Raw genomic sequence first — 22,956 nt, 5'->3', positions numbered from 1 at the left:
TGAGTAGGTTGAGAACACACTGGCAGGGGTAGTGGCTTGATGACATCTCACTCTCTGCACTTATGTGACCTCATGTGTGCTGGGGCCCGCTAAGGTGGGGGAAAAAGGGCCCTGAACTGGCATAATGCCAGTCCCTTGCATGTAAATGATTGCTGGCTTCAGGCTCTTGGTCTGTGTCAGATGAAGCTTCTGAAAGAGGATAAATATCTATATACTCAACCAGAAATAGCTCTCCTAGGTGTGCATCTCATTGAGCAGGGCTGTTCTTCTCTGGCCTCTAGTGCTTTCATGCCTGCCTTGTGATGGAATATTCTTCAACCTCATGGAACTTGCTGTTAATCAGGAAGTCAGTGTTATCTTGCCAGTTCTAACACCTTTGCAGATCAACAGATGTATCAATACAGTCTTGGCTTTCTCATGTTAGAGATGAGGTTCTCTGCTGTGCATTTGGCACAGTAGTAATCCTTGCATCAAAGTGTCTCAAAGGATATCAGAAAAAGGGCATCTGGGGAAAAAGACATTTTAATTAGACTCTTCCTGGGAATGTTTTTAAACTAGTTATAATCCTACCTCAGGCTACAGGCCTAAAAACTAAGCTTCCTGTCATGGGCAGCTCATGCTGAACCTCTAAAACCAAAGGATTGCTACAGCTACTATTTCTTGTGTGCCCAAGGCATGTTGCTCACTTCATTGGTCAAGTGACACCTTTCCATCTGACAAGGTCATGCAATTCATAATGAGGACTTGGTCTAAAACTCAGTCCTCTCCCCTATATAGCAGGTGAGTCAGGAGAGAAGCTGGGAGTCAGGACCAGGATACAAATGGAAGCAAAGTGCTAAACAAGAACCTGCCCGGCTACTGTTCTCGCTAAGGATAAGCAGAGGTCAAAGTCTCTTGAGGCTTTGGTTCAACTCTTTTCATCAGCTCTGCTTCCCTAAGAATTCTTTTCAAACTTGTAGTCAATTAGTAGCAAGACTAGCTGCATCTCTGGCTCCAGAGGTGAAATAAAAGCATTCAGCTGTCCCTGAGCAACACATTTCCTGCTAGAACAGTAAATGGCATTTTGCAAGAGGACGTGTATCAGTGGCCAGATGTGAGTGCATCCGGTGTCCGTCCTCCATCCTCAGCCCTAGTATAAATCATGTCAGCATTCTGCAGGCTGACATTTTGGGCAGTCAGCACTCAGGCTAGCTGAGTCAGCTCCTGTACCTAGGAAAATTCAAAACTAACAACCGCCCTCACTTCCTTCCCTAACCTTTTTTTGCTTTGGTCTGTTTTAACAAGCTCTTATGCTATTTGTGTGCAAGCTACTGTAAAGCTCTAGTTTAGCTGTCACTGCATCTTGCCTCATTCAGCAAGAGGTTATTAGTTCTTCTCCTACGAAGAGAAGAAGCTTTGGCCTACAGATTCTCATAAGTAATGGCACAGAACTACTCTGCTCTGTATGCTGGTTTTGTGGGACCCGAGTTCAGCTCAAAAAGAGCAGAAGCAATCCTTTCCAGGCACAGTATGGCGGGGGAAGCAATTCAGACAGCACTTGCCAAGTTTCCTTGTCTGCTCTCTGCTTGGATACGTTTAGCTTCTGACTCCCGCTTCATTTATATCTGACTTCTGGCAGATGCTGTGGGCCAAAATCTGAGACTGGGGTGGTCTGTCGTCTGTATTCCTTTATCCCTGCTTGGTTCATAGTGGTGCATTCCTTGGGCTTATGTCTTTTTGTATTTGAAGACCAAAATCTGCAATTATGACAGATTTTGCAAACTCTCAGCCTTATAACTTTGTTCTCAAGGAAAATTTGAGGTTTACTGGGCTGCTGCCACTTGAATTGCCACCCTGTGTGGATATAGTGGTTTTTCCAGGGTTGGTGAGCTTAGGCTATAAGTCTTGCTTTATTTTTGGGAGTGGGTCCCATCACGCTGGGAACGTGCTACTTGAGTAGCACAACTGCAGATCATGCTGTTCTCCCTTAATGGAACCCTGGTACAAGCGTTGGCTCAGGTACCTTCCTCCAGGAGAGGCTAAACCTGGCCTTACAGCTCTAGGTGGAGTGATGCTCTGTGTGCTTGGTTCTGTCTTCAGTTCCTGTCTGTCCAGGCTTAATGAACTAATTGAGTGCTTCTTTCCCTTCCAAGTGCTTTGTGGGAGTCTGACATGCTCGGCTCCTGTGTTCAGTGTTTTCTCCAAGCCTTAGACATGCTGTAGCAGTAAAATGCTGGTGTTACTTTTTGAAGGTGAGGAGAGGTCTGCCACCAGCTGAAAGTCTGCTAGAGCCCAGGAAACCTCATGGTAGCTGCCTACCTCTTACCTAGCCCAATATGCTGGCAACTGAGTAATCAAGGAATTGGATATTCTTGTCCTGTTTTAGCTGACTTGTTAGCCCAAATCGGGGAAGCTCCCAGTCTTGAACAATTTCAGACCAGGGTGCCTTCAGTCCCTCTTAAAGGAAATACTCATGCAGCAGGGTGATTTCAGCTTTCAGCCCTCCCCAGGCATCTGCTTCCTGATCCACCTAGTCCCCTTCTGTAGTGACCAGTAGAGGTTCATGCCACTCCTGCTGTTGCAGGAGATGGGAGCTTCTGCACATGATCAGTGTCCCTTTGAGTAACTGATGCTGCTTTGGAAGTTGGAGTACTGAGTATTGTGTCTGCTTGTTTCTCTCCTTCCTCTTAAGCCTGAACAAAACACTGAACAAGGCAAATAAGGAGGCTTTTTTTGTGGGACAAACAAGGGAGTTTGCACTGCATTGAGCATTTATCTAGGCAGTTCCCAATGGAGTAAAAAAACGCTCTGCCTTTTAGATGTTCCTATAATGGTTCTGCTAGCTCAAGGAGTGACCAAGTCTGTGACGAGAGCCCTGTGTGAAACTCAACCGTTGCTGGTTTAAAACTGAGTTCCTGCACTGCCACCCTGTGGCCCCAGTGTGAAGCTGCTGAGGCAAGACCCACTCCTACTTTCTCCTCTTCTGGTAGAAGAGGCAGAATTAATGAGACCTAACTTTTTATAGGAACCAGGCTTATTAAAATAGCCATCGTGCTGGGTGCCCAGTACTCTTCCTAGACTGGCTCTCTGTGCCATAGTAAACATTCAGGGCTTGCTTTAGAAATGGCAATGTGAGGAGTCCGTTCCGCATAGGAGCATTACTGGGAATGGTATTTGACCTGTCTGTCACTCCATCTTGCTGCCTTATGTTCGAGTGGTACATGATAGGCCAAGCCTGAAAAGCCATTTCACTGCTGGGAGTACTGGGTTTCCTGAGCTAAAGGTCAAAGCCCCTCATCTTGTTTTTGCTGCCTAACTAGTGATGAGCTGACCTGCTTTGTTCCTGTCCTGCGGTAGCCTTAAGCCTAACCTGCCTCTTTCTCCCTTCCTCCCCTTTCTTTCTATTGACCTGCTTGCCTGTTAACCCTGTGTGCACCACACTTGCTGCTATACATCTACTACTTCACTTTCTGCGTGTGACTGGACCCCGCCTATAGCATCAGGTAGGAGACCTTGCTGTGCCTGTCGACATAATCCTTAATGCTCTTAGGAGGCTTAGAGCCTGAACACTACTAGATATGTGTTAGGTTAGTGTCAATGCAGAACTTTTGCCCTAAACTGTGTGCTGGCAAGAAGCAGCCCTTGGGGACTGGCTGCCTCGTGGCCCTACAGTCTCATGTTGGACAAGGGTGACAAATTGGCCTGGCAGCTGCCTTCTTCCCTAACATATGGATTGATGTGATGGTCTGTCAAACATGACTTGAAAGTCATCAGTGAAGCCTGCACCCTCCCACACCTAAAGTGTAGCCTGATAGACTAGTTAACAAAATGGAAGAAACTTTCCTGCTGTCTTGAGGACTAATTTTTAGTTAGGCATAGAATTCACTGTACTGAGCGCTTTTTTGGGTGACCAAATCATGGGATGTGTGACAGCACCCACATCTAAGTGGCAAAAGCAGTTGCATACAGTAAACAGCAAGTGCTTCCTCTTAATTTAGAGCAAGCTTTCTTAGTCTTTGTTTGTTTAGAGGTCTAAGATGTCATCTCCTTCCCTTCAGACTAAGGAAGAGCAGTCCCAGATCACCAGCCAGGTGACTGGACAGATTGGATGGAGACGTGAAGGGATCAAATATCGTCGCAATGAACTCTTTCTTGATGTGCTGGAGAGTGTGAATCTCTTGATGTCCCCCCAGGGTAAGTGGGAGGTGCTAAGCTGACATCCTTCTCCCCTTCCAGGGTCATGAGTAGGGACTTGTATGTGTGTTCTGAACTGCGCTCTTCTCTATGCCAGGTCAGGTTTTGAGTGCCCATGTCTCTGGCAGAGTGGTGATGAAGAGCTATCTGAGTGGAATGCCAGAGTGCAAGTTTGGCATGAATGACAAGATTGTCATTGAAAAACAGGGCAAAGGGACTGCGGATGAAACGGGGAAAAGGTAAGAAGTATTGGAGTAAAAGCCACATGCCACCAGGGACCCTTATGAAAGGGCAGCACTTAGTAGCTGTTCTGATCTGACAGACAAAGCTTATCTTTCCTTCCCTTCAGGTATTACTGCTAGTGTTTTCCTCTGGGTAGGTCAGTTATCCTGCAAGGTAACAACCTCAGGGCCTTGATATAAAGGGCTTCTCTGTAGCAGGGCTAATGCGCACAGGTGAAGTGTCATCTTAGGTGTCTGACTTCACACCTATATGTGGGCAAGTGTCGGGAGCAGTGGGATCTTCTGGGTTGTCATCTTTCTTGAAGTATTAAGATTCAAATATAGTACTAAGTATGGAGTTCTTGGAGCTGAAAACCTTCCCCCCCCCCCCCAAAAAAAAAAAAAAAGATTCTCCCAGAGCTTGTCTCTAGCAGTTCCAGTTGGTGCAGAGGCCCTTACAGGATACAGTAGTAGTGCTCCCAAGGAACAGTGAAGGAACCCCTCTGGCCATAAAATGCTCTACCCAGACTGTTCTCACAAAGTGGAACAGCTGACAGGACTAATGTCTGGGTAAGCCCCTTCTGCTGATGTAGGATGGTGAGCAGCAATGTGGACTGGACGCTCACCCTTCTGGGAGCCAGCTGTGCCTCAGCCAGTACCTGTCTTATGCTGAAGACAGGTTTTATGCTTTTTCCAGCCTTTCTGCTTAGGGTGAAGAGACCAAAGCAAAGGAACTGCCATTCTTCTCCCACTAACCATTTGTGACTCAACTTTTTTTTTTTTTTTTTTTTTTTTTTTGCTGACCCCCAGTGAATTGGGAAGGTAGATAATCTGCTTCAGCTGTGTGTGCACTCTGCTTCCCTCCCTGTCTATTGCTTTGACTTGTGCATGTAACTTGGATCTCAGACACTTTCCATGATGGTTCCTGTAAACTGAGCTAAGCTGCTGTTTGCCTTTTCTCTCAGAACCAAGCCAAGAGCTATCACTTCACTGTCACCTTGAATTCATCTTTCCAGTACCTGGATCTAGTTAGTAATATGGACTGAGCCTTGGACTGGCCAGTGGGGAAATATTCTAGTGAAAATGTCATCTGTGTAGGCTTCTGAACAGTCAGTAACACTTTGTCCCAAAACTTCTGTGCTGTATGAGCACCTTCATCTGTAAATATGCCATTTTCTTGAGTTACAGCAGCAGAATGGAGCTGAGGCTCTTGCTGGGTGGCTCCCCCTAACTGTGGTTCTCTGGTAGGCAAGAGCTCGGAAATGTCACTGTCCAGAAGCATTTAGTTAATAAAGTGACCAAAAGAGACAGCTATTGTTAGTTGTGTTTTGGCATCTAGCATGTGGCAGTACCAAACCTCTGAGTAATGCTGCTCGAGACCTGGACCAGTGCTAGGCAGCAGGGCTTTCCCAGCAGCATTCCAAAGAAACCAAAGCACAAGTCTGCTAATGTTGACTGTCATCTGGGCAATAGATTAGAAAAGATTAACTTATGAAGCACAAGCTACACCAGTGGGCTGTGCTAGGTAAACAACCATTCAGCCTGGACTTGGTCTCCTTCCCACATGTGCAGGTAATGGTGGGTCTCAGTATGGCTGAACAGGCCCATGTTGCTTATATTCTCTCTGTGCACTTAGACGGCTGTTCTGTTGCTCACAGCAGTTGAGGCAGCCTAGATGTCATAATCCTACATTGCCCCACCTTCTCTACACTGCTGCCTCTTCTGTTATTACCTCCTCATTTTCTAGCTCCTCTCAGTACCTGAGAGCCATTCTTGGCTAACTCTGGAACCTATAGTGAGGAAGATATTGTCAGACTGGAACCCAACACAGGTTGAGTACTGGCAGGTTAGTCCAGTTCACCTAGCTGCACAGACATTAGCTGTCTAGATTTTAGAAATAAACATGAAAACGTTTGTGGCAAGGTATTCTTGTCCTTAGCAAACTGGTTGCCACACTGACCTGAGGAGGAGGACTTCTGTCCTGAGTCAAACCACTAGCTAGCAGTGTGGAAATCCTCAGCTGTGAGGAGGTTTCTGAGCAGGAAGACTCCAAATGTGACATCTCCTAGCTGTGTGGCAGTGGGATAGCTTTGTGGACAGGAAAGTGCTTTTTCCCCCTTTGGACTGCACTGCAAGAAGACTTGGGCTAGCAGAGTTGCCCTTGCAGTACTGAGATGCTGCTGGCAGGCAGACCTGAGCATTGCATTCCTGGCTGTGACTGAAGGGTGCCCCAAGAGAAGATGTTAGAGGAGGGAAAGAATTCTTTTAAATGAGCTGCTTGAAGTCTGATCTTGGCAGTTGTGAAACAAAGGAAGTCTAAGCCAGCAGACCCCTGTCCCCTAAATCTCTCCCTGCCTCCCCATTTCCTGGACACCTGCGATGGCAACATGCCCTGTAGAATAGTTTCTGCCTGAGCAGACTCTGCCTGCACCAAGATACTGAGGCTGCAGCTTGCACTTGTTTAACTCTGTCTTATGTTTTAGTGGCAAACAGTCAATTGCCATCGACGACTGCACTTTCCACCAGTGTGTGAGGCTCAGCAAATTTGACTCTGAGAGGAGCATCAGCTTCATTCCACCAGATGGAGAATTTGAACTCATGAGGTATGGTGATAGGGAATGAACGGTCTGATGTTGGCATCTGCTCGCTGCTACAGTCATGTTACTGGTCTCTAGGCAGACTTGCTGCCCTTGAGCAAACAGCAAGCACATGCTCCCTTCCTTTCTTTTCACAGTAGCAGTCTATAGGGTGTCCTACAAGTCCTTCTTTTACAGATGGAATAGAAGCCCAGCTCCATGGTGTTTTTGTCATAAACATAGTGTTGGATGTGGGTTTCCCTACCCTTTAGCCTACTGTATCTGTTTTTAATGCCTAAAACTGGTGTCTTTGAACAGGATCACTGCAGGAGCAAGATACCAAACTTGAGACTCAAGAAGTCATTGGTGTCCTAGGGCAGCACAGATCTAACTGCTGCTTACTTTTGGGATGACTCCCTTTCTGGCTGATGTTTTTAAGCTGTTCCCTGTGTGTGAAGGCTGTCCCTTTAGGAAGGTGGTACAATTTGAGGCCCTAAGAGCTAGCTCCTTCTCAGAGTTCATTGTTGCCTCTCTCCCTGCAGATACCGAACCACTAAGGACATCATCCTTCCCTTCCGTGTGATCCCTCTGGTGCGGGAGGTGGGTCGGACCAAGCTGGAAGTGAAGGTGGTGATCAAATCAAATTTCAAACCTTCCTTGCTTGCCCAGAAGATAGAGGTAAGAGAATAAAACTTAAGGTCTCTTGTGCCTAAGAACTATGTTTCTAGTTATGTCTCACAGATTAGTCCTCAAGTTTGTACAGGACTAAAAGTGAACTGAAAGCCCTACAGATGTGCATTGCTGCTGTGCTGGAGGAGAAGCACTGTGAAGTAGGGAGGTGGAAGCCGTTCTTAGTTGCATTGGCAACTAAGAACACTGTACCTTGGCAGAGGATGCATTCCCTGCAGTACCTGCTTGGAAGAGTGCAAAACAGCTGTTCACTTCTCATCTTTGCCACTGAGAAGCTCATGTTCTTCTAGCTGCATGATCTAACAGTACATCAGACAAGCAGTGGGCTATGAGATGTTTAAGATGGGCCAAGGGTAGATGTGCAGCCTAGCCCTCTTCTGGGAAAGGGCTGTTGCTGCAAAGTCAGGCTGCCCAGAGCCCAGTTTGAGCAGACCTCCCTAACCAGCCTGGCATCCTGCCTGAGCTCATCTGTCTGACTCTAAGGTTTCATGCTGCACATCTGCATCCTGAACTGAAGGACTCTGCCCTGCTCCTCGTAGATTGGTGTGGATTTTACAAACTTGTTTGAGCCTTTACTCCAACGCAAGAAATTAGAGAGCCAGCCTATGATGCCTTACGGTAGCTGAGGTACTCTGGGCCCTGAGATGGAGAGAGAAGGCCAAGGGGTCCAGGACAGTGGCTGCACTGTCCTGGGAAGTGGCAGTCTTCCTGTGAGCCTGCATAGAGTGGTCAGGCTGCAGTCTCCTTGCCCCTGCTCACCAGACTCTTCCTTCCAGGTCCGGATCCCAACCCCCCTCAATACCAGTGGAGTGCAAGTCATTTGTATGAAAGGGAAGGCGAAGTACAAGGCCAGTGAGAATGCCATTGTCTGGAAGTAAGTGAGCAAGGCTGGGCAGGGGCAGAGCCTGGGGAGGCAGAGGCTCAGTTCTGTGCCTCTGCCCTGAGCACACCTAGTGAATAGACTAGGGTATTTCTTCACCTTCGGGCTTTCTCTGATAGGATTAAACGTATGGCTGGAATGAAGGAATCCCAGATCAGTGCAGAGATCGAGTTGCTGCCCACCAATGATAAGAAGAAGTGGGCTCGGCCCCCAATCTCCATGAACTTTGAGGTGAGTCAGTCTGCTTTCCAGGGCACAGCTAACCTTGGAGAAGTTTTGTCAGTCCCTTCTGCCCTCATGGCAACTGCTCAGGTCTGAGACCTCCCTGTCCCTGACTGCTCTATGACTCTTCCTAGCCTGAGGCCACCCAGGTGGCAAAGGTAATGGAAGAAAACTGCCCTTAAGGCCAGTGGAGTCTGTCACCACACATGCAGGGTGTAGAGAAGGGAACAGTGACTCGGTGTCTGTCTCTAGATGCTTGGCTGGGCCTTCTCAGGCTGTTCTGTATGCAGACCATCTTATCCCTCTGTTCCAATGCTCTCTGCCTTTCCCCCTTTCTCAATAGGTCCCATTCGCGCCCTCTGGGCTGAAGGTGCGTTACCTGAAAGTCTTTGAGCCAAAGCTGAACTACAGTGACCATGATGTGATAAAATGGGTGAGGTACATTGGCAGGAGTGGGATCTACGAGACCAGATGCTAGCCCCAGCAAGCTGGCGGGCTCCCTCTTCAAGCCATCCTACGTGTCTCCTCAGTCTTCAAGTACATTCAGAGAAAATATGCCTGGCCCCTCTACAGATTGAAAGACCTTGTGGCTCACCTTGGGAATGGACTCGCCTGCCTGTGCTCAGTTACCACCCATGCTGCAGCTGAAGTTCAGAACCCAGTCATGTGCAGGGATGCTGTCAGCCTCCTGCTTTCTGCCCCAGGGTGGGGAAGGGCTAGTCTAACTCCCATCCTCTCATGATCTTTCTAGGGAACGTCCACCATTAAACTCTTCTGTTGGTGTCTCACTACTTGCATCATATCCTAGTATTTTTGAAGTTCTTGTGCATATGTACTCGTAGAATAGACCTAAACATAGACTGGACAAATCTGAGTTGAAGTTACCCTGGCTTCTGTACTAGCTATTGCTGTTGTGGTAGATGTTGCTGGCCAGTCTGAGATGCCTGAGGTGGTGAGTTTGTCAGGCCTCCACCAGAGGAGATGGTGGGCTCACTGGACCTCACCACCTTCATATATTTCTTGCAAAGTCTTCAGTATAGAGTCCTGCCATGGGAAGGTTTGTGACCAAAAAGGATGAGGGTTTAGACTCTTGCTGGTGTGTACGTGGGTGGCGCAGCATTTCAGGTCCTTAGAGCGCTTACCCCCACTTGCTACTGGCTTGAGCCAGTCTTTCTTTTCCAAACAAATTGGAAACTTGGCCCCTCTGTCCCAGGGAGTGTGGGTCAACTGAGCTCTGTCAGGATGTGAACAGGGTCTGTCCTCTAGAATCTAAAATGCAGATGGCAGTAAGAGCCCCTGCCCTCTCCGCACTTCTACCAAATGCTTCTGGGCCATAGGAATGCTGCTGCTACCCACAATCCTGCTTCTGGTAGTGTGGTCTCCATTTTGTACACTTTGTGATTTGTCCAGCTCTGAATCTAATAAAGTATGTAGAACGGAGAAGGCTGCCCATGCTGCTGTTTGGGAGTTCTGGTGCAAAAGCCTGGGCTGTGCTCTGGGTCTTTGCCAAGAGGGTGTCCTGGGGCCTTGCTTCTGTCGCTTCCCCAGCTCTGGACTGCCTTTGGGATGCTCTTGCTTACAGCAGTGCTGGTGCTTAATTCCAGCTGCTGCTTCTCTTGCTGGTGCTCCCTGGTGCAAAGAGGGTGCTTGGCACAGCCTTCCCCTTGGTGCTGGTGTCTCTCTGTGCTGGAGCAGGGAGGAGGGCAGATCTGTCTCGCTGAGACCTGCAACTGGTCAAACCCTACTGCCTTCTTCATGATGCATGTCCAGCTGCTTGCAGGCTTGGCTTCTCTGTGCAAGCCTGACCTAAGCAAACTGCTGTGGCTTTTTCTTTAGACAGCTGGAAAAATCAAAGGATGGTTGGGGGTGCTGTACCTGGCAGCTGAAGTGACCTATCCCTGGTGCCTGGATGCCAGTCCACTCCAGACTCCGGCAGCTGGCTGCACTGGAATGGCGGACAGGGCCATGGTTTCTGTGTGTCCCTGACCCCAGGGCTGCTGCGGGCTGCTCTCTGCCTTGGCCCATCTCATCCTACATGGAAAGAGGGGTAGGGAGGGTGCTGTAACCCACCTTGGTGTGAGTTGGGGGAGATGTGAAGGTGCAGTCCTGGGCTGGGGAAGGAGGTGTAGAGGTGCCTTTGGGAGTGCAAACCCTCAGCCCCTGCTGGGATGCGTTTCTGTCTGCTCACAGGGCTGCCTTGCACGTGGGCGCAGCTGGGTGGGGTGTGCAGCAGCAGGGTGTGCCGGAGGGTTGTGTGCTGGGGGCTGCTCTTCCCCCGGGCCTTCCCCTTGCCCCCTCCCAGGGAACACGTTCACCCACCTCCCGCCTGAATCCCGGTGCTGCCTGCTCTCGCGGCGGCCCCCGAGCCCAGCGCAGCCTGAGCGCGGGGTGCTCGGCGCCCCCCCCCCCCGCGCGGACTACATTTCCCAGCGGCCCACGCGCGCATGGCGGCCGCCCGCCTGCTTCCCGGCACCCCCCGCGCACTGCCGTCCCTTCCGCCTCGGCAGCTCTGCCGGGCTCCGTGTGGCGGCGGCGGGCCCGGGCGGCAGCGGGCCCGGCTCCGCGTCCGCCATGGCGTCGTGCGCCGACATCCTCCGCAGCGAGTTCCCCGACCTGGACGGCGAGGTCTTCGCTTACGTGACGGGTGAGCGGCGCCCGCCGCCCCGGGACTCGGCTCCTCGCCGCCGCGTGTCGCGACACGCGGCCGCTATCGCGACACGCGCCGCCAGACCGCGCCCGAGTCGCGACGGGATGGGAGCGGGCCGGGGGGAGAGGGGAGGGAGGACGGGAGGGCTGCGGGCGCCGCCTGTCGGCGGAGTCGCGACGCACGGGCGGAGTCGCGACATTGCGCGCGGGCGGGGTCTGCAGGCGCCGTGTCGCCCGCAGGGATCCTGCACGGCGGCAGCGCCGACTTCGAGTCGGTGGACGACCTGGTGGAGGCGGTGGGGGAGCTGCTGCGGGAGGTGTCGCAGGACGCCAAGGACGACGGCGCCATCCGTGAGATCTGCCAGCGCCTCTTCAACACCCTGCAGCTGTAAGGGCCCCCCGACCCCCCCGACCGGGCCTCACCGGCCCCCCGGCCCTGCCGCTGCCGGGCCCTCACTCCCCCCTCCTCCTCGTCCTCCTCCTCCTTCTCCTCCTCCTTCTCTCTCGCAGGGACGAGCGGAGGGCCCAGTGCTGCAGCCAGGTGCTGCTGGATGCCCCCATCCAGCTCTCCCAGATCGCCGACAGCTACGGTGAGTGGCCTCCACCGAGGGGCCATGGTGCCCCCGGCTCGGCGGGGGGGGTTTCGGCTCGCTGGCAGGGCGGCGAGGACGGGCTTGGGGCGCAGGGCGCTCCTTTACCTGGCTTGTCACCCTGGGGGAGTTGCCTGCAGCCGCTGGCTGCTTGCGAGCGGTGCTCTCATTTGGAAGGGCAAGAGCCCTCCTTCAGGTCCCCCTGCCACGTAGGAGAGGGGGAAGTCGTGTGCGTTTGTGGGCAGGTGTAAGACAGCCGCTCACTGGAGTCTCTCTGGGCCACGTTTTCACTGTACGACTTGTTGCAGATGCCAGCGTGGACCTGTTGCCAGGGCTGTTGCTGAAGAGAGACCAGACCTCGGTAAGTGGAGGGCCGGGTTCTCCTTGTTCCCACACGGTCTGTGGGGGTGCAGACAAGCAACGCTGGAGCTGCAACTGCCCTGCTCTGCTCTGGTCGCCTCTCCCTCTGTGAGCAGCCAGGACAGGGAACCATTGCGGCTAGGCGCACAGCTGCGTGGATGTAACTGTTCTTTTGCTTCAGAGTTTCACTGTGTTTTGTGAAACTGCTTGCTCTTGGTTTGGTAAAGAGGATCAACAGGAGTTAGCAGCATACTAATTCACAAGATCTATTTTGCTGTAACTTTTTAATGAGCTTCCAAGTGTGGTTGATGCAGTGGTAGTACTCAGAGTGCAGCTTCTCTGACTTCCTAAGGGCCTTTGGCTCCTACTGCCTGGCCTTTGAGAAATTAGAATGTGCCGGGATGACTTCATATCATACTCGAGAGATAAAATCCTGGCTCATGATTAGATGTCAGGATGTTACAGGTGGGGAGCGAGCATGGAGTGGCTGTTTTTCAGAGAGCTGCTGCAGGGAGATTGTAAGTCCTGCTTTAGAATGGCTGCGGCTGTCATGATTTGAGGAGCAGAAAAGTTTGGAAGTAGCTACTCTCTGTTACCTGTAGGAAAGCAGAACATCTTTGCTAATGAAACGTGTACGTGCTCAGGAGTGACCTGAGTTGCCTTCTGCGTTGAGCGTGCATGCGTTTTTGAGAGGTGTGGTTGTGCATCTGCAAAGCAAAGATGGAAACAGCTTTACAGGCTGGGCAGTTTCTCCACCAGGCTGGTCTCTTATGGAGCTCTCCCTTCCTGTGGTAATGCGTTGAGCACAAGAACTCGCAGCTTGGAGGCTGAGACCTAACGTGATCCCTGCATGTCTGAATGGGAATGTTAGGTGAGAGCTGGATGCTGTTGCTTGTTTTGGCACTGGAGTAGTTGTTGCTGGGTTTGCTGTCTGGTTCTCGTGTCCATGACTCAAAAGGGCTGTTCAGAAAAACTGGAGAAGATTCAGAGAAGGCCTGGGGGGCCTCTCAAGTTTTGGAAGACAGGTCTTACTGGGAGATTCGAGGAGTTCAGCTTAGTTTACAGAGTGACTCAATCTATCTGTAGGTACTGGGCCACAAATCCAGTAACAAGGCACTCTTCAGTCTAGCATGCAGGTCTGTAGCATGCTCCAGTGGCTGAAGAGTTGCCTAGAAATATCTAGGAGTGTTCTTGGTCAGCCACAAATATTTGACTTGACACAGGAGTAAGCTGGAGTGGGCTGAAAGCCTAGTTAAGACCAGAGGCCAGGTTAAAACACTTGGCTCCTTCTTGCCTTCAGATTTAATTAAATGCTTTTCGTCTCTGTCTTGTTTTATCTACTGCCTAACTTGAGTTTGTTCCAAACAGGCTAGAGTTTAACGTGCTGGGGAAAGGAAATGCTTAACGTGCAGGGTGAGGGTCGGTGTAGGGTATAGTGGAGCAGGCACTGGGATGCCAGGTTGTTGTAGCAGCAGTGACTTGCCTGACCCACGCTCCTGAAACTAAAGAAACTGGCTGCGAGGAAGAGCATAGAGTAAGGGTCAGCCAAACCCTTTGCCTTGCTGAGGCAGAACTGTTGTGTATAAGCAGTTGATTTAGGACTTCATTCCTGAGCCAACTGCCTGGCCTCATCAGCTTCCCTAATTTGTACTTGAATCTGTCCCAGTTCCCCTGTCTTACCTTCCTCCTGCCTTCCTTCCCTCCAGGCATGAGGGACTGATCTCTTTTTCTCTTGCAGTCAGGCTCCTTGGACTTCTGCTGAAGATGCCTTCTCTTCTTTAAACTCTGTTCTTTGTGCCCTAGATGGTAAATGCCAAGAAACTGGAGAAGGCAGAAGCCAGGCTGAAAGCCAAGCAGGACAAGAGGATGGAGCGGGATTCCCTAAAGTCTTCTGGTCCTCTGTGAGTGTGGAGGATGCCTGGAAACACCCCCAGCCAGTTCTGCTGAGTATGCCTGGATCTGACCAAGCCGGAGCTTTCCTGTTGAACTCCCTTCTCTGTCTTCTGCCTGCCTGCAGGGTCCTTGAGGAGGCGTCTGCCAGCCAAGCTGCCAGCAAGAAGGAGACCCGCATGGAGTCATCAGGCAAGAACAAGTCATATGATGTGCGCATCGAGAATTTCGATGTGTCCTTTGGCGAGCGGTGAGTGCAGATGGCCCTGGCTGGGGTTTCAGGCTGGGGTAATGAGACTGGATCGAAAAGTGGTCGGGAATGACAGAGGGCGTGGGAAGGATCTGGGAGCAGGATGGACACCTGATCCTGTTGGCTCTGGGCAGGAAAAGCCTGCAATGATTGCTTGGCCCCCGTACAGCCTGAAATCTGCTTGGGGCAGGCGGCTGCCAGTTGCCACCCTCTCCACGGGACAATCTGAGCAGGAGCTACCTGCCTGTTTTCTCGCCTCAGTGTCTTACTCACGGGGGCAGACCTGAACCTGGCATTCGGACGGCGCTATGGGCTAGTGGGCAGGAACGGGCTGGGCAAGACCACACTGCTGAAGATGATTGCCAGCCAGAGCCTGCGCATCCCCTCGCATATCAGCATCCTGCATGTGGAGCAGGAGGTGGCGGGGGACGAGACGCCGGCCCTGCACAGTGTGCTGGAGTGCGACACTACTCGTGAGAGCCTGCTGCGGGAGGAGAGGGAACTGACAGCCAGGGTTAATGCTGGCAGGTGAGACGTTGTATCTGGGTTTTCAGCCCTTCTACGATCTCTTGACTGTAACGTTTTGTTCTGAGATCTCTCCCTTCCAATGGAAGGCTCCAGCAGGGCTGGGCTGCATCTCACCCACTTTAGTCCTGCTTGGGGAGATCAGCCTCCCCCAGCACTCAAACCTCGACCTCAGTCAGTCCCATGTGCTCCTCTTTGTCCTTCTCCAGGGGAGAAGGGACAGAAGGTGCCAGGCTATCAGAGATCTACGCGAAGTTGGAGGAGATTGAGGCAGACAAGGCACCAGCAAGGTGAGACAGTCCTGCAGGCACTGCTGTCTATCTGTCTGTATCACCAGAGTGGGGCAGTGGTTTGGGGTATGCGGTGTGGAAGGGTGACGCTGTGGCCCTGGGATCCAGCATGCGGGGACAATGGGCTCTCCCTAATGCTGTTTTTGTCTCTCTTCTTCCATTCCTGCCCTGCTGGGCTGGGAGTAGTTGAGCTTCCTCCAGAGGCTGGAGGGATTTTTTTGCTGCCAATGGCTTGCATGATTGCTGCTCCTTCTCTCAGACCTCCCCAGGCTCCTGGTGTCTGGGGAGGATTTATGGGATGTTGATGGCAGTGATTCTCTTTCTGGCCAAAGAGCCAAAAGCTTTGAAGCTAGTCTCTTATTGTGAGTCTCCTGCGACTCCATGTGGATGCTGGGCTGCATTTCTCAGGCAAGTGCTGCTGTTGGGCCTTCAAGGAATTTTTCCTGCTCCAGAGCAGCCTTAAACCATGTAGCAGAGTCCCCCCACAGTGACCATGGGTTTGGGAACTTGGACTGTGCTCTGCAGCTCCATGGTATAGGTGGGCTCCAGTTCTCTCCCTTCTCTCCAGGGCATCCGTCATTCTCGCTGGGCTGGGCTTCAACGCAAAGATGCAACAACAGACAACCAAGTAAGTCTCCAGGCTCTGGGCGTCAAAATATAATGGGTCTAGAGAGATCCTGTGTCCCAGCCCTGGTGGCCAGCAGGGTTATCTCTCTCCTAGCAAACCCCCAGGCGCTTCCATGACTGTGCCTTGGCCTGACACAGGGAGAGCAACTGTAACTGTGGGACGGGAGTCCTGCAGGAGGCTGTGGGTCTATTTCTGCCCTTCTGATGCAGTGTCCTGCCCAGGGGGTGCCAAGCCACCTGCCTGCTGGCCTGGGGAGGAGCTGAGCCTGACAGGACTCATGCTGTGTCCGTGATCTCTACAGGAACAAGCCATCTTTGGGTGACAGCAGAGCTAAAAGGGCTGTGGAGGAGTGCGGGAGCAGGGAGCCTGGCAGGCAGGCAAGCTCAGAGTTTTTCTACATTAAACACTAACACCCCCTCTGTGCAACCTCTTCTCTCCTCAGAGAGTTTTCCGGAGGCTGGAGAATGAGACTGGCCTTAGCCAGAGCCCTTTTCGCTAGGTAGGTGTTCAGGTGTTTGCAGCAGTGCTTTGCCATGGGGTTAACCCTCCTTGCTGTCAGAAGTGCGGGTGCGCTGGCTGGGGGAGCCTCTCAACTCAGCCTCAGGGTGGGGAGTGTTTGAGGCATCGCAGCTCTGTGTGTGTGGTGAAACGTGCTCTGTGTTCACTCTGTGCTCTTTTTGCTTCTGATGCCTGTGTCTTGCTTTTCCTAGGCCAGATCTCCTTTTGCTGGATGGTAAGTCGATACTGTGAATCCCCAGTAACACCAGTGCCGGGCCTGCCCGTGCCCTTGCTGGGTTTGGGAACGGAGCATGGCCTTTAACTGCCTGCTCAAAATAGCCCTGCATGACATAGCCGGTGCTAGCAGGGCTCTCAGTGCTCCTCTGGCATGGTAGGGGCAGAGCTGGGGATGATGAGGAGCCGTCCTCAGCTGGAAAATCCACTCAAGCAGCCACTTCCACTGAGCTCAGCAGAGCTCTGCTCATCTTGAGGGATTGCCCCATGCCTCAGCAAGGGGATCAGCATGTCATCCTGCCCCAGACGGTCCCCTTCTCCCCTCTGTCCCCGTGATGGGACCCTGGCTCCCAGCCGACTGCGGGGAGGGAATCTCTTCACTGCAGGGAATGAGGCAGGAGACATCACTGGAGCTGGGGCTCGGCTGGTATCCTGCAGAGGTGCCCAGCTTTGATGTGGAGCACTGGGTTAGACACTGCTGCAGGGTGCCGGGGGCCAGGAGCCAGTATTGGCTGCGGGGAGCATCCCTGGCTGAGCCCTGGCCCCAGTGCCCACCCCCTCCACACACCCACGTATATGAGTTCCCCTGACCCACATTCCCTGAGCTGTGGGAGAAGCTCCCCCCTCAGTATGCTGATCACTAGCCTTTCCTGTGTAAAGAAGCGTGATGCAGCCATCCTAATCCTTCCTGACCTCAGTGCTTCTCTCTTTTCCCTTAGAGCCGACAAACATGCTGGACGTGAGGGCCATTTTGTGGCTCGAGAACTACCTGCAGGTAAGAGGATGGCAGGAGGCCCGGGGCAGAGCGGGGCTTGGTCTGGGTGCTGGTTGCTGTGAGGTGTCAGAGGCTCTGGCCTGGTGCTGGACTTGCCAGATGGTGGATGGACACATCTTCCCAGCCTGGTGCCTTGCCTTGCTGAGTGGTGGGGCCAAGTCCCATACTCTGTATTGATGATGCTAATGCATAGTGTGGCTCAGGTGTCCCTGTCTCCTCCAGACTTGGCAGTCAACCATCCTAGTGGTGTCCCACGACAGGAACTTCCTGAACGCGGTGGCCACGGACATCATCCACCTGCACTCACAGCGGCTGGACACATACCGCGGAGACTTTGAGAACTTCATGAAGATCAAGGAGGAGCGATTGAAGAACCAGCAGCGAGAGTATGAAGCTCAGCAGCAGTATCGCGAACATATCCAGGTACTGGGAGAAACCAGTAGTGTCTGGGCACTGTTCTGCTAGTCTTGTCCCTTCCTCTGTGCTTCTAGTGAGCCTCCCAAGTTGCTCTGCTTCCAGTAATCTGTGCTCTTGGAGTTTTTGCTGCTGTTCAGTCTTGAGATGACCCATGGAAGTGACTCTGGTGTTGCAGGAGGCTTAGCAGCAGAGCAGTGTGGCTGGGGCCAAACAGACTCTGTGACTCTGACACTCTTCTCTCCTAGGTATTCATCGACCGCTTTCGCTACAATGCAAACCGGGCGTCCCAAGTACAGAGCAAGCTCAAGCTGTTGGAGAAGCTGTGAGTGCCTGTCCCTCTCCTCTCTGTAGATGGGGAGGGGACAGTGCTTACAGAGAGAAACAGAGATGTTCCAAGGGACCTGAAAGATAATGTGTATCTGGAGGGTGGGAGTGGTTTGGGCTTTGGGTGCCCTGTCTCTGGTCGGAGGCTTTTATTGGGATAAGGCTTTGCAGGGCTGGAGACTGTATTCAGGCTTCTGGTGGGGGGAAAGACCCACAGTGCAGGACATGTCAGTTACGTGTCTTCTTCTCTTGTAGGCCAGAGCTGAAACCTGTGGACAAGGAGTCTGAGGTGATAATGAAGTAAGTGTTCCTGAGCCCTTACTTGGAGGGGACTGACCCCACTCATGATGTCACCTGCTCCCAGGTCCTGTCCCAGCTGGGATAACCACTGCTTCCTGTGGGTCAGCCTTGTTCTGACACAGAGCCTAGAGAAGGCCCCACCTTCAAGCTTGGTTCCCTCTTGGGGCCAAGGCTGTAGATCTGTGTCCCCTTCTTGTGACTGTCCATCTCAAGGGCCTTGGATGGGAAGGAGCCTCCCTTGGGGGTTAGCAGCAGTTGTGCTGGGGTGGAGGCTGGGAGCAGGATCTCTGGTGTTTCTGGCCATCTCTTACCTCTTCCTGCCTTCCCAGGTTCCCTGACGGCTTTGAGAAGTTCTCCCCGCCCATCCTGCAGCTAGATGAAGTAGACTTCTATTATGACCCAAGTCACTACATCTTTCATTCCCTCTCTGTCTCTGCTGACCTGGAGTCCCGCATCTGTGTGGTATGTGGGATTGCAGAATAACGGTGGCTGCAAGGGACCTTGGGAGGTCTCTGCTCCAACTCCCTGCTCAAAACAGAGACAGCTTCGATGTTAGGTCAGGTTGCTCAGAGCCTTGTCCAGCTGAGTTTTGGATAGCTCAAAGGATGGCAAATTCCTCCACCCCCCTGGGTGGGGAAACCTTGGCCCTGTTGCAGTGTTTGATCATCCTCATTGTGAGGAATTTTTTTCCTAATACCAGTTAGAATTTGCAACTTGTGCCTGTTGCCCTTTATCCTTTCACTGGGCATCTCTGAGAAGAGACTGGGTCTATCTTCTCTATAACTCCCTATTAGATAGTTGAAGACAGCAGCATGGGCTTCTGCTATGTTGGATGGGGCAGCAGAAAGATGCCTTGTGCTTGGAAATGGGGCTGGGACAAGGTAATCCCTAAGCTCAAGAGCTGGGGTGGGAACATCTTCCAGCACTGCTGTCTGTGCTGCTCCTCAGTGATGGAAATGCAGCTTCCAGGTAGCTGGGAGCCACTGGTTAGACTCTCATCCTGCCCCCTCCCACAACTTGATCCTCCGAGATTTGAAATTCCCTCATCTCTGGCCCCCCTCTCTGAAGTACTTTCATGGGTTTCATGTTCTCCAATGCTGCTGCTTCTCTAGGTTGGGGAGAATGGAGCCGGCAAGTCGACCATGCTAAAGATCCTAATGGGGGAGCTGGCACCAGTCAGAGGGATCAGACATGCTCACAGGTAGCCGGTGGGATGGCCTGGGGTGACAGGGAGGAATGGTGCAGATGGGCTGTGTTCTGGAGTGATAGCTGCCCAAGTGACGGGGATGGGTCCTGCACACCCATGCATGTGCCCCCCTCCTGTAGCTACGGCTGAGAGTGCTGTGGTTACAGGGCCTGGGTATCAATGCCTAATCTCTCTCATTTTGCAGAAACCTAAAGATTGGCTACTTTAGCCAGCACCATGTGGATCAACTGGACTTGAACATCAGTGCTGTAGAGTTACTGGCAAAGAAGTTCCCAGGTGAGTTTCAGAGATGCCAGGAGATCTGGGCCAGTGTGGGAGCTGGGCAATGCCAGGCTCTTCATCTCTTAGTTCCTGAGCTAGGTAGAGCTGGCATCAGGTCAAAACCGAGTGGTTTTGTCTGAGAGCCTGTGACGTTTCCTTTCCTGTGCGCGGAACAGCACTGATTTGTTCTGTGCTGGTGTTGCCTCGGTAGAAGGCTCTGTCACTTAAGTACTTCAGGGGGATACCTTTTGCTCTGGGTTAAGTCCTCATGTGAAGCACAAGTTCAGATGCCTGCCTTGAAAAACTAAGCTAGTTTACAGGAGGGCTTATCAACCTGACAAGCTCTGTGGCCAGCAGCCTGCAGCTCTCAGGCTAGTGCTCCACCATAGCCGTGTTTCAGAGGTAGGTATCTGCTTTGTGAAGCACTTTCCTTGCCAGTCACAGAACGAGCCGTAGCTTCACCTGCCCCCCTTTCTTCCAGCTGCCAAAACCTCCAGCTTCCATCTCCACAACTTGATGTTATATAACTTGGTGACAGAGAATTCAGGGCAGTGTCACTTGGAGTCAACTACAATCAACTGCCCTGCAGCCCCGGTTCTGATTGTGTCAGTCAGGTTCCCCCGCAAACCCTCTGCTTGGGAATTGCCTTAAAGTGGCTGCTGAATTCCTCCCCTGCCCTGCTAGCGCCGCACAGGCTGCCTGGCCTTGGCGCAGGACCGAGGTCACAGCAAAGGACCCTGTGTCACACCAGGCGGGCCTGAGGCTCTCGGGTGCTCACGTGCCACAGCTGTGTTGTGACACGCTCTTGCAGGGAAGACAGAGGAGGAGTACCGGCATCAGCTGGGGAGCTACGGTGTCTCGGGGGAGCTGGCCGTGCGCCCTGTTGCCAGCCTGTCTGGAGGTCAGAAGAGTCGAGTGGCCTTTGCCCAGATGACTATGCCCTGGTAATTTTCTCCCAGATGCTGTTAATTTTTACATGGGTGCATCCCTGGAACCTGCTTCACTGGGGGAAAGGCAGGCATCGAAGGACCTTCTGCTCTCCGGGAAGCCCAGTCTTTGGGACTTTTGTGGGGAGGGAAATTGTCGCCCTGTGGGGACTGCGTGGAAGGAGGCAGGTGGCTTTCTCATGCTGCTTTGAGCTCTTAGGTTTAAAAGGTGCCCCAGAGCTGGGCGACGCAGATCTTGGGGCCGCGCAAATGCCTGTGGCTATGGCTCTGAGTGGCTAGAGCAGTAGCCTGGATTCCTGCCCCATGTAGAGGTTCTTGCAGTGCTAAGGGGTGCAGATTCAGCCCGGGTTTGTTCCAGTGCAATGCTCAGAGTTGCCTTCTCTTCCAGTCCAAACTTCTACATCCTAGATGAGCCGACAAATCACCTGGACATGGAGACCATTGAGGCACTGGCAAAGGCACTGAATAAATTCCGGGTAAGGCTCTCTAAGTGAGATTTCCCATTTTTCTCAACACTCCCTGCGGCCTCCAGCTTGGGTTACTTGGTATCTCAGCCAAAGGTGAACACTGCAATACTAGTGGTGGCTTCAAGTCCGTGACAGATGGTGGGAAGAATCTGTTGCATTTCTGCCATAGCTGTCTGTCCTGGTGTGTGGTTTGTTTCATGTATGGACTTTGGCTGGGAGTGGCTGAGAGAGGTAACAGCACACTAGAAAGCAGCTTGTCCTCCATCTCAGTCAGTCTGTGACTTCTCACATGCTTCTGCGTTGCTGCATGCCATGCTCAGCCCTGCCTTGGGGCCTTCTTGGCTATTCCTTGGGCAAAGTTTGTTTTGATCTCCAAAGACTCAGCTTGCAGATCCCACAGTGATGAACTTGATTCTTGATATTTTATAACTGTCTGGGTTGGGTCAGTTTTCCTACAAAAGAAGAGCTTAATTGAGATTGGAAGGGACCTCTGGAGGTTTATAGTCCATTCCTTCATTTAAAGCAGGGCCAGCTTAGATGAGGTTGCTCAGGGCCTTGTCCAGTCAACTTTAGACTGTTGTTGACTCCACCTGGGATCTCTGTCCTTGAAGCTTATCAGAGATCTGGAGAGCCAGTAACAAACTCTGCACTTGCCCCAAATTAGCTCACTGCTTGAAAAGTGGAAGTACTCTAGAGTTTTTCCTGAAATGGGTGAAAACCTGACATCCTCTGCAGCCAAGCTGGACCTCTGCACATTACCGTGAACTGGACCCCCCATGCCACCGCCCAGCTTGTGCTAGAGCCCTGGATTGTAGTCCACTAAGTTACTTTTCCCTGCTTTGTGCTTTCACAGGGCGGTGTAATTCTGGTGTCCCATGACGAGCGCTTCATCCGCCTGGTGTGCCAAGAGCTGTGGGTATGCGAGAATGCCACCGTGACGCGCATCGAAGGAGGCTTCGACCAGTACAGAGACATCCTGAAGGAGCAGTTCCGGAAGGAGGGTTTCCTATAAAGGAGGCGGGAGCTGGACTGCACGAGTGGGCTGGAGCATCAAGCTTGGCCCCTTCAGTGTTCACCTGAATTGTGCCTGGCAGAGCGCTGAGGACGCCACTGCCCCCATGGACCGTCAGCCGTGCCATCAAACTGCCATCTGAACTGCCCTCCCCTCCTGGGACTGGAAAGGAACTGGACGGCCCCTGCTCAGCCCTTCCCGCTCTTCTGCTTGGCCACCTGGCCTGGCCTGGTTGGGCAGAGCGGGAGGAGAGCGAGGGGTCTAGTGCTGTGTGTGGCTGGGGACACACAGCGAGCATCGCTCCTTGTGGGCACCGCCTGCCTGGTGCTCCCAAACGCTGCTGCGGGCCAGGGCTGGCCCCGGCTCTGGGCCCACTGGAAATGCTACACCTGGAGCTGCTGCTCTGCTGAGATGAGGGAAGGAGTTTGGACCTCCCCCCATTCCTGCTTTTAACTCACAATGCCCTGAAGGGCAGGAGAGAAGCTGCTCTCCCCTGTTTTTTTTGTTTTCCACATGTGCTTTTTTCTTTCTTCTTTTTTTTAAACTGGCAAAACACTAGTCAGATTCCTGTAA

General features: G+C 52.4%; 2 protein-coding genes across 7 annotated transcripts in view; both read left to right on the top strand.

Annotated features, from left to right (window-relative positions):
* AP2M1 (adaptor related protein complex 2 subunit mu 1) overlaps nt 1–10,205 on the top strand; it is a 31,263-nt gene extending 21,058 nt beyond the window's left edge. For both annotated transcript variants that reach the window (XM_026070841.1, XM_026070842.1), the window contains exons 5-11: nt 4,038–4,173; nt 4,271–4,412; nt 6,878–6,997; nt 7,513–7,648; nt 8,437–8,534; nt 8,660–8,771; nt 9,106–10,205. In XM_026070841.1, coding sequence (XP_025926626.1) covers nt 4,038–4,173; nt 4,271–4,412; nt 6,878–6,997; nt 7,513–7,648; nt 8,437–8,534; nt 8,660–8,771; nt 9,106–9,240 — 879 coding nt within the window. In that variant the 3' untranslated portion in view covers nt 9,241–10,205. The remainder of the gene's footprint in view (nt 1–4,037; nt 4,174–4,270; nt 4,413–6,877; nt 6,998–7,512; nt 7,649–8,436; nt 8,535–8,659; nt 8,772–9,105) is intronic.
* A 1,058-nt stretch (nt 10,206–11,263) lies between these two features.
* ABCF3 (ATP binding cassette subfamily F member 3) lies at nt 11,264–22,956 on the top strand. 5 transcript variants are annotated; one of them, XR_003254373.1, is made up of 22 exons: nt 11,265–11,406; nt 11,649–11,796; nt 11,919–11,998; nt 12,307–12,359; nt 14,162–14,259; nt 14,376–14,498; nt 14,760–15,026; nt 15,233–15,313; nt 15,882–15,941; nt 16,384–16,440; nt 16,652–16,674; nt 17,393–17,448; nt 17,671–17,871; nt 18,111–18,187; nt 18,445–18,489; nt 18,819–18,951; nt 19,602–19,690; nt 19,881–19,972; nt 20,439–20,562; nt 20,769–20,901; nt 21,293–21,380; nt 22,225–22,313. XR_003254373.1 is itself a non-coding variant. In XM_026070934.1 (21 exons), exons 1-21 carry the CDS (start codon nt 11,334–11,336, stop codon nt 22,381–22,383), a joined length of 2,136 nt encoding a protein of 711 aa, XP_025926719.1. In that variant the 5' UTR covers nt 11,267–11,333; the 3' UTR covers nt 22,384–22,956. The 5 variants fall into 5 exon arrangements, 3 of the variants coding, with proteins under 3 accessions (XP_025926720.1, XP_025926719.1, XP_025926721.1); XM_026070934.1 differs by lacking the exon at nt 20,439–20,562 and having other exon boundaries at nt 11,267–11,406; nt 22,225–22,956; XR_003254374.1 differs by lacking the exons at nt 20,439–20,562; nt 20,769–20,901.

Source organism: Apteryx rowi, unplaced genomic scaffold (assembly GCF_003343035.1).
Source record: "Apteryx rowi isolate R43461 unplaced genomic scaffold, aptRow1 scaffold_32, whole genome shotgun sequence".
Lineage (NCBI taxonomy): Eukaryota > Metazoa > Chordata > Aves > Apterygiformes > Apterygidae > Apteryx > Apteryx rowi.
Note: the sequence above shows the minus strand (reverse complement) of the source record. Positions and strands in the feature narration are given on the sequence as shown.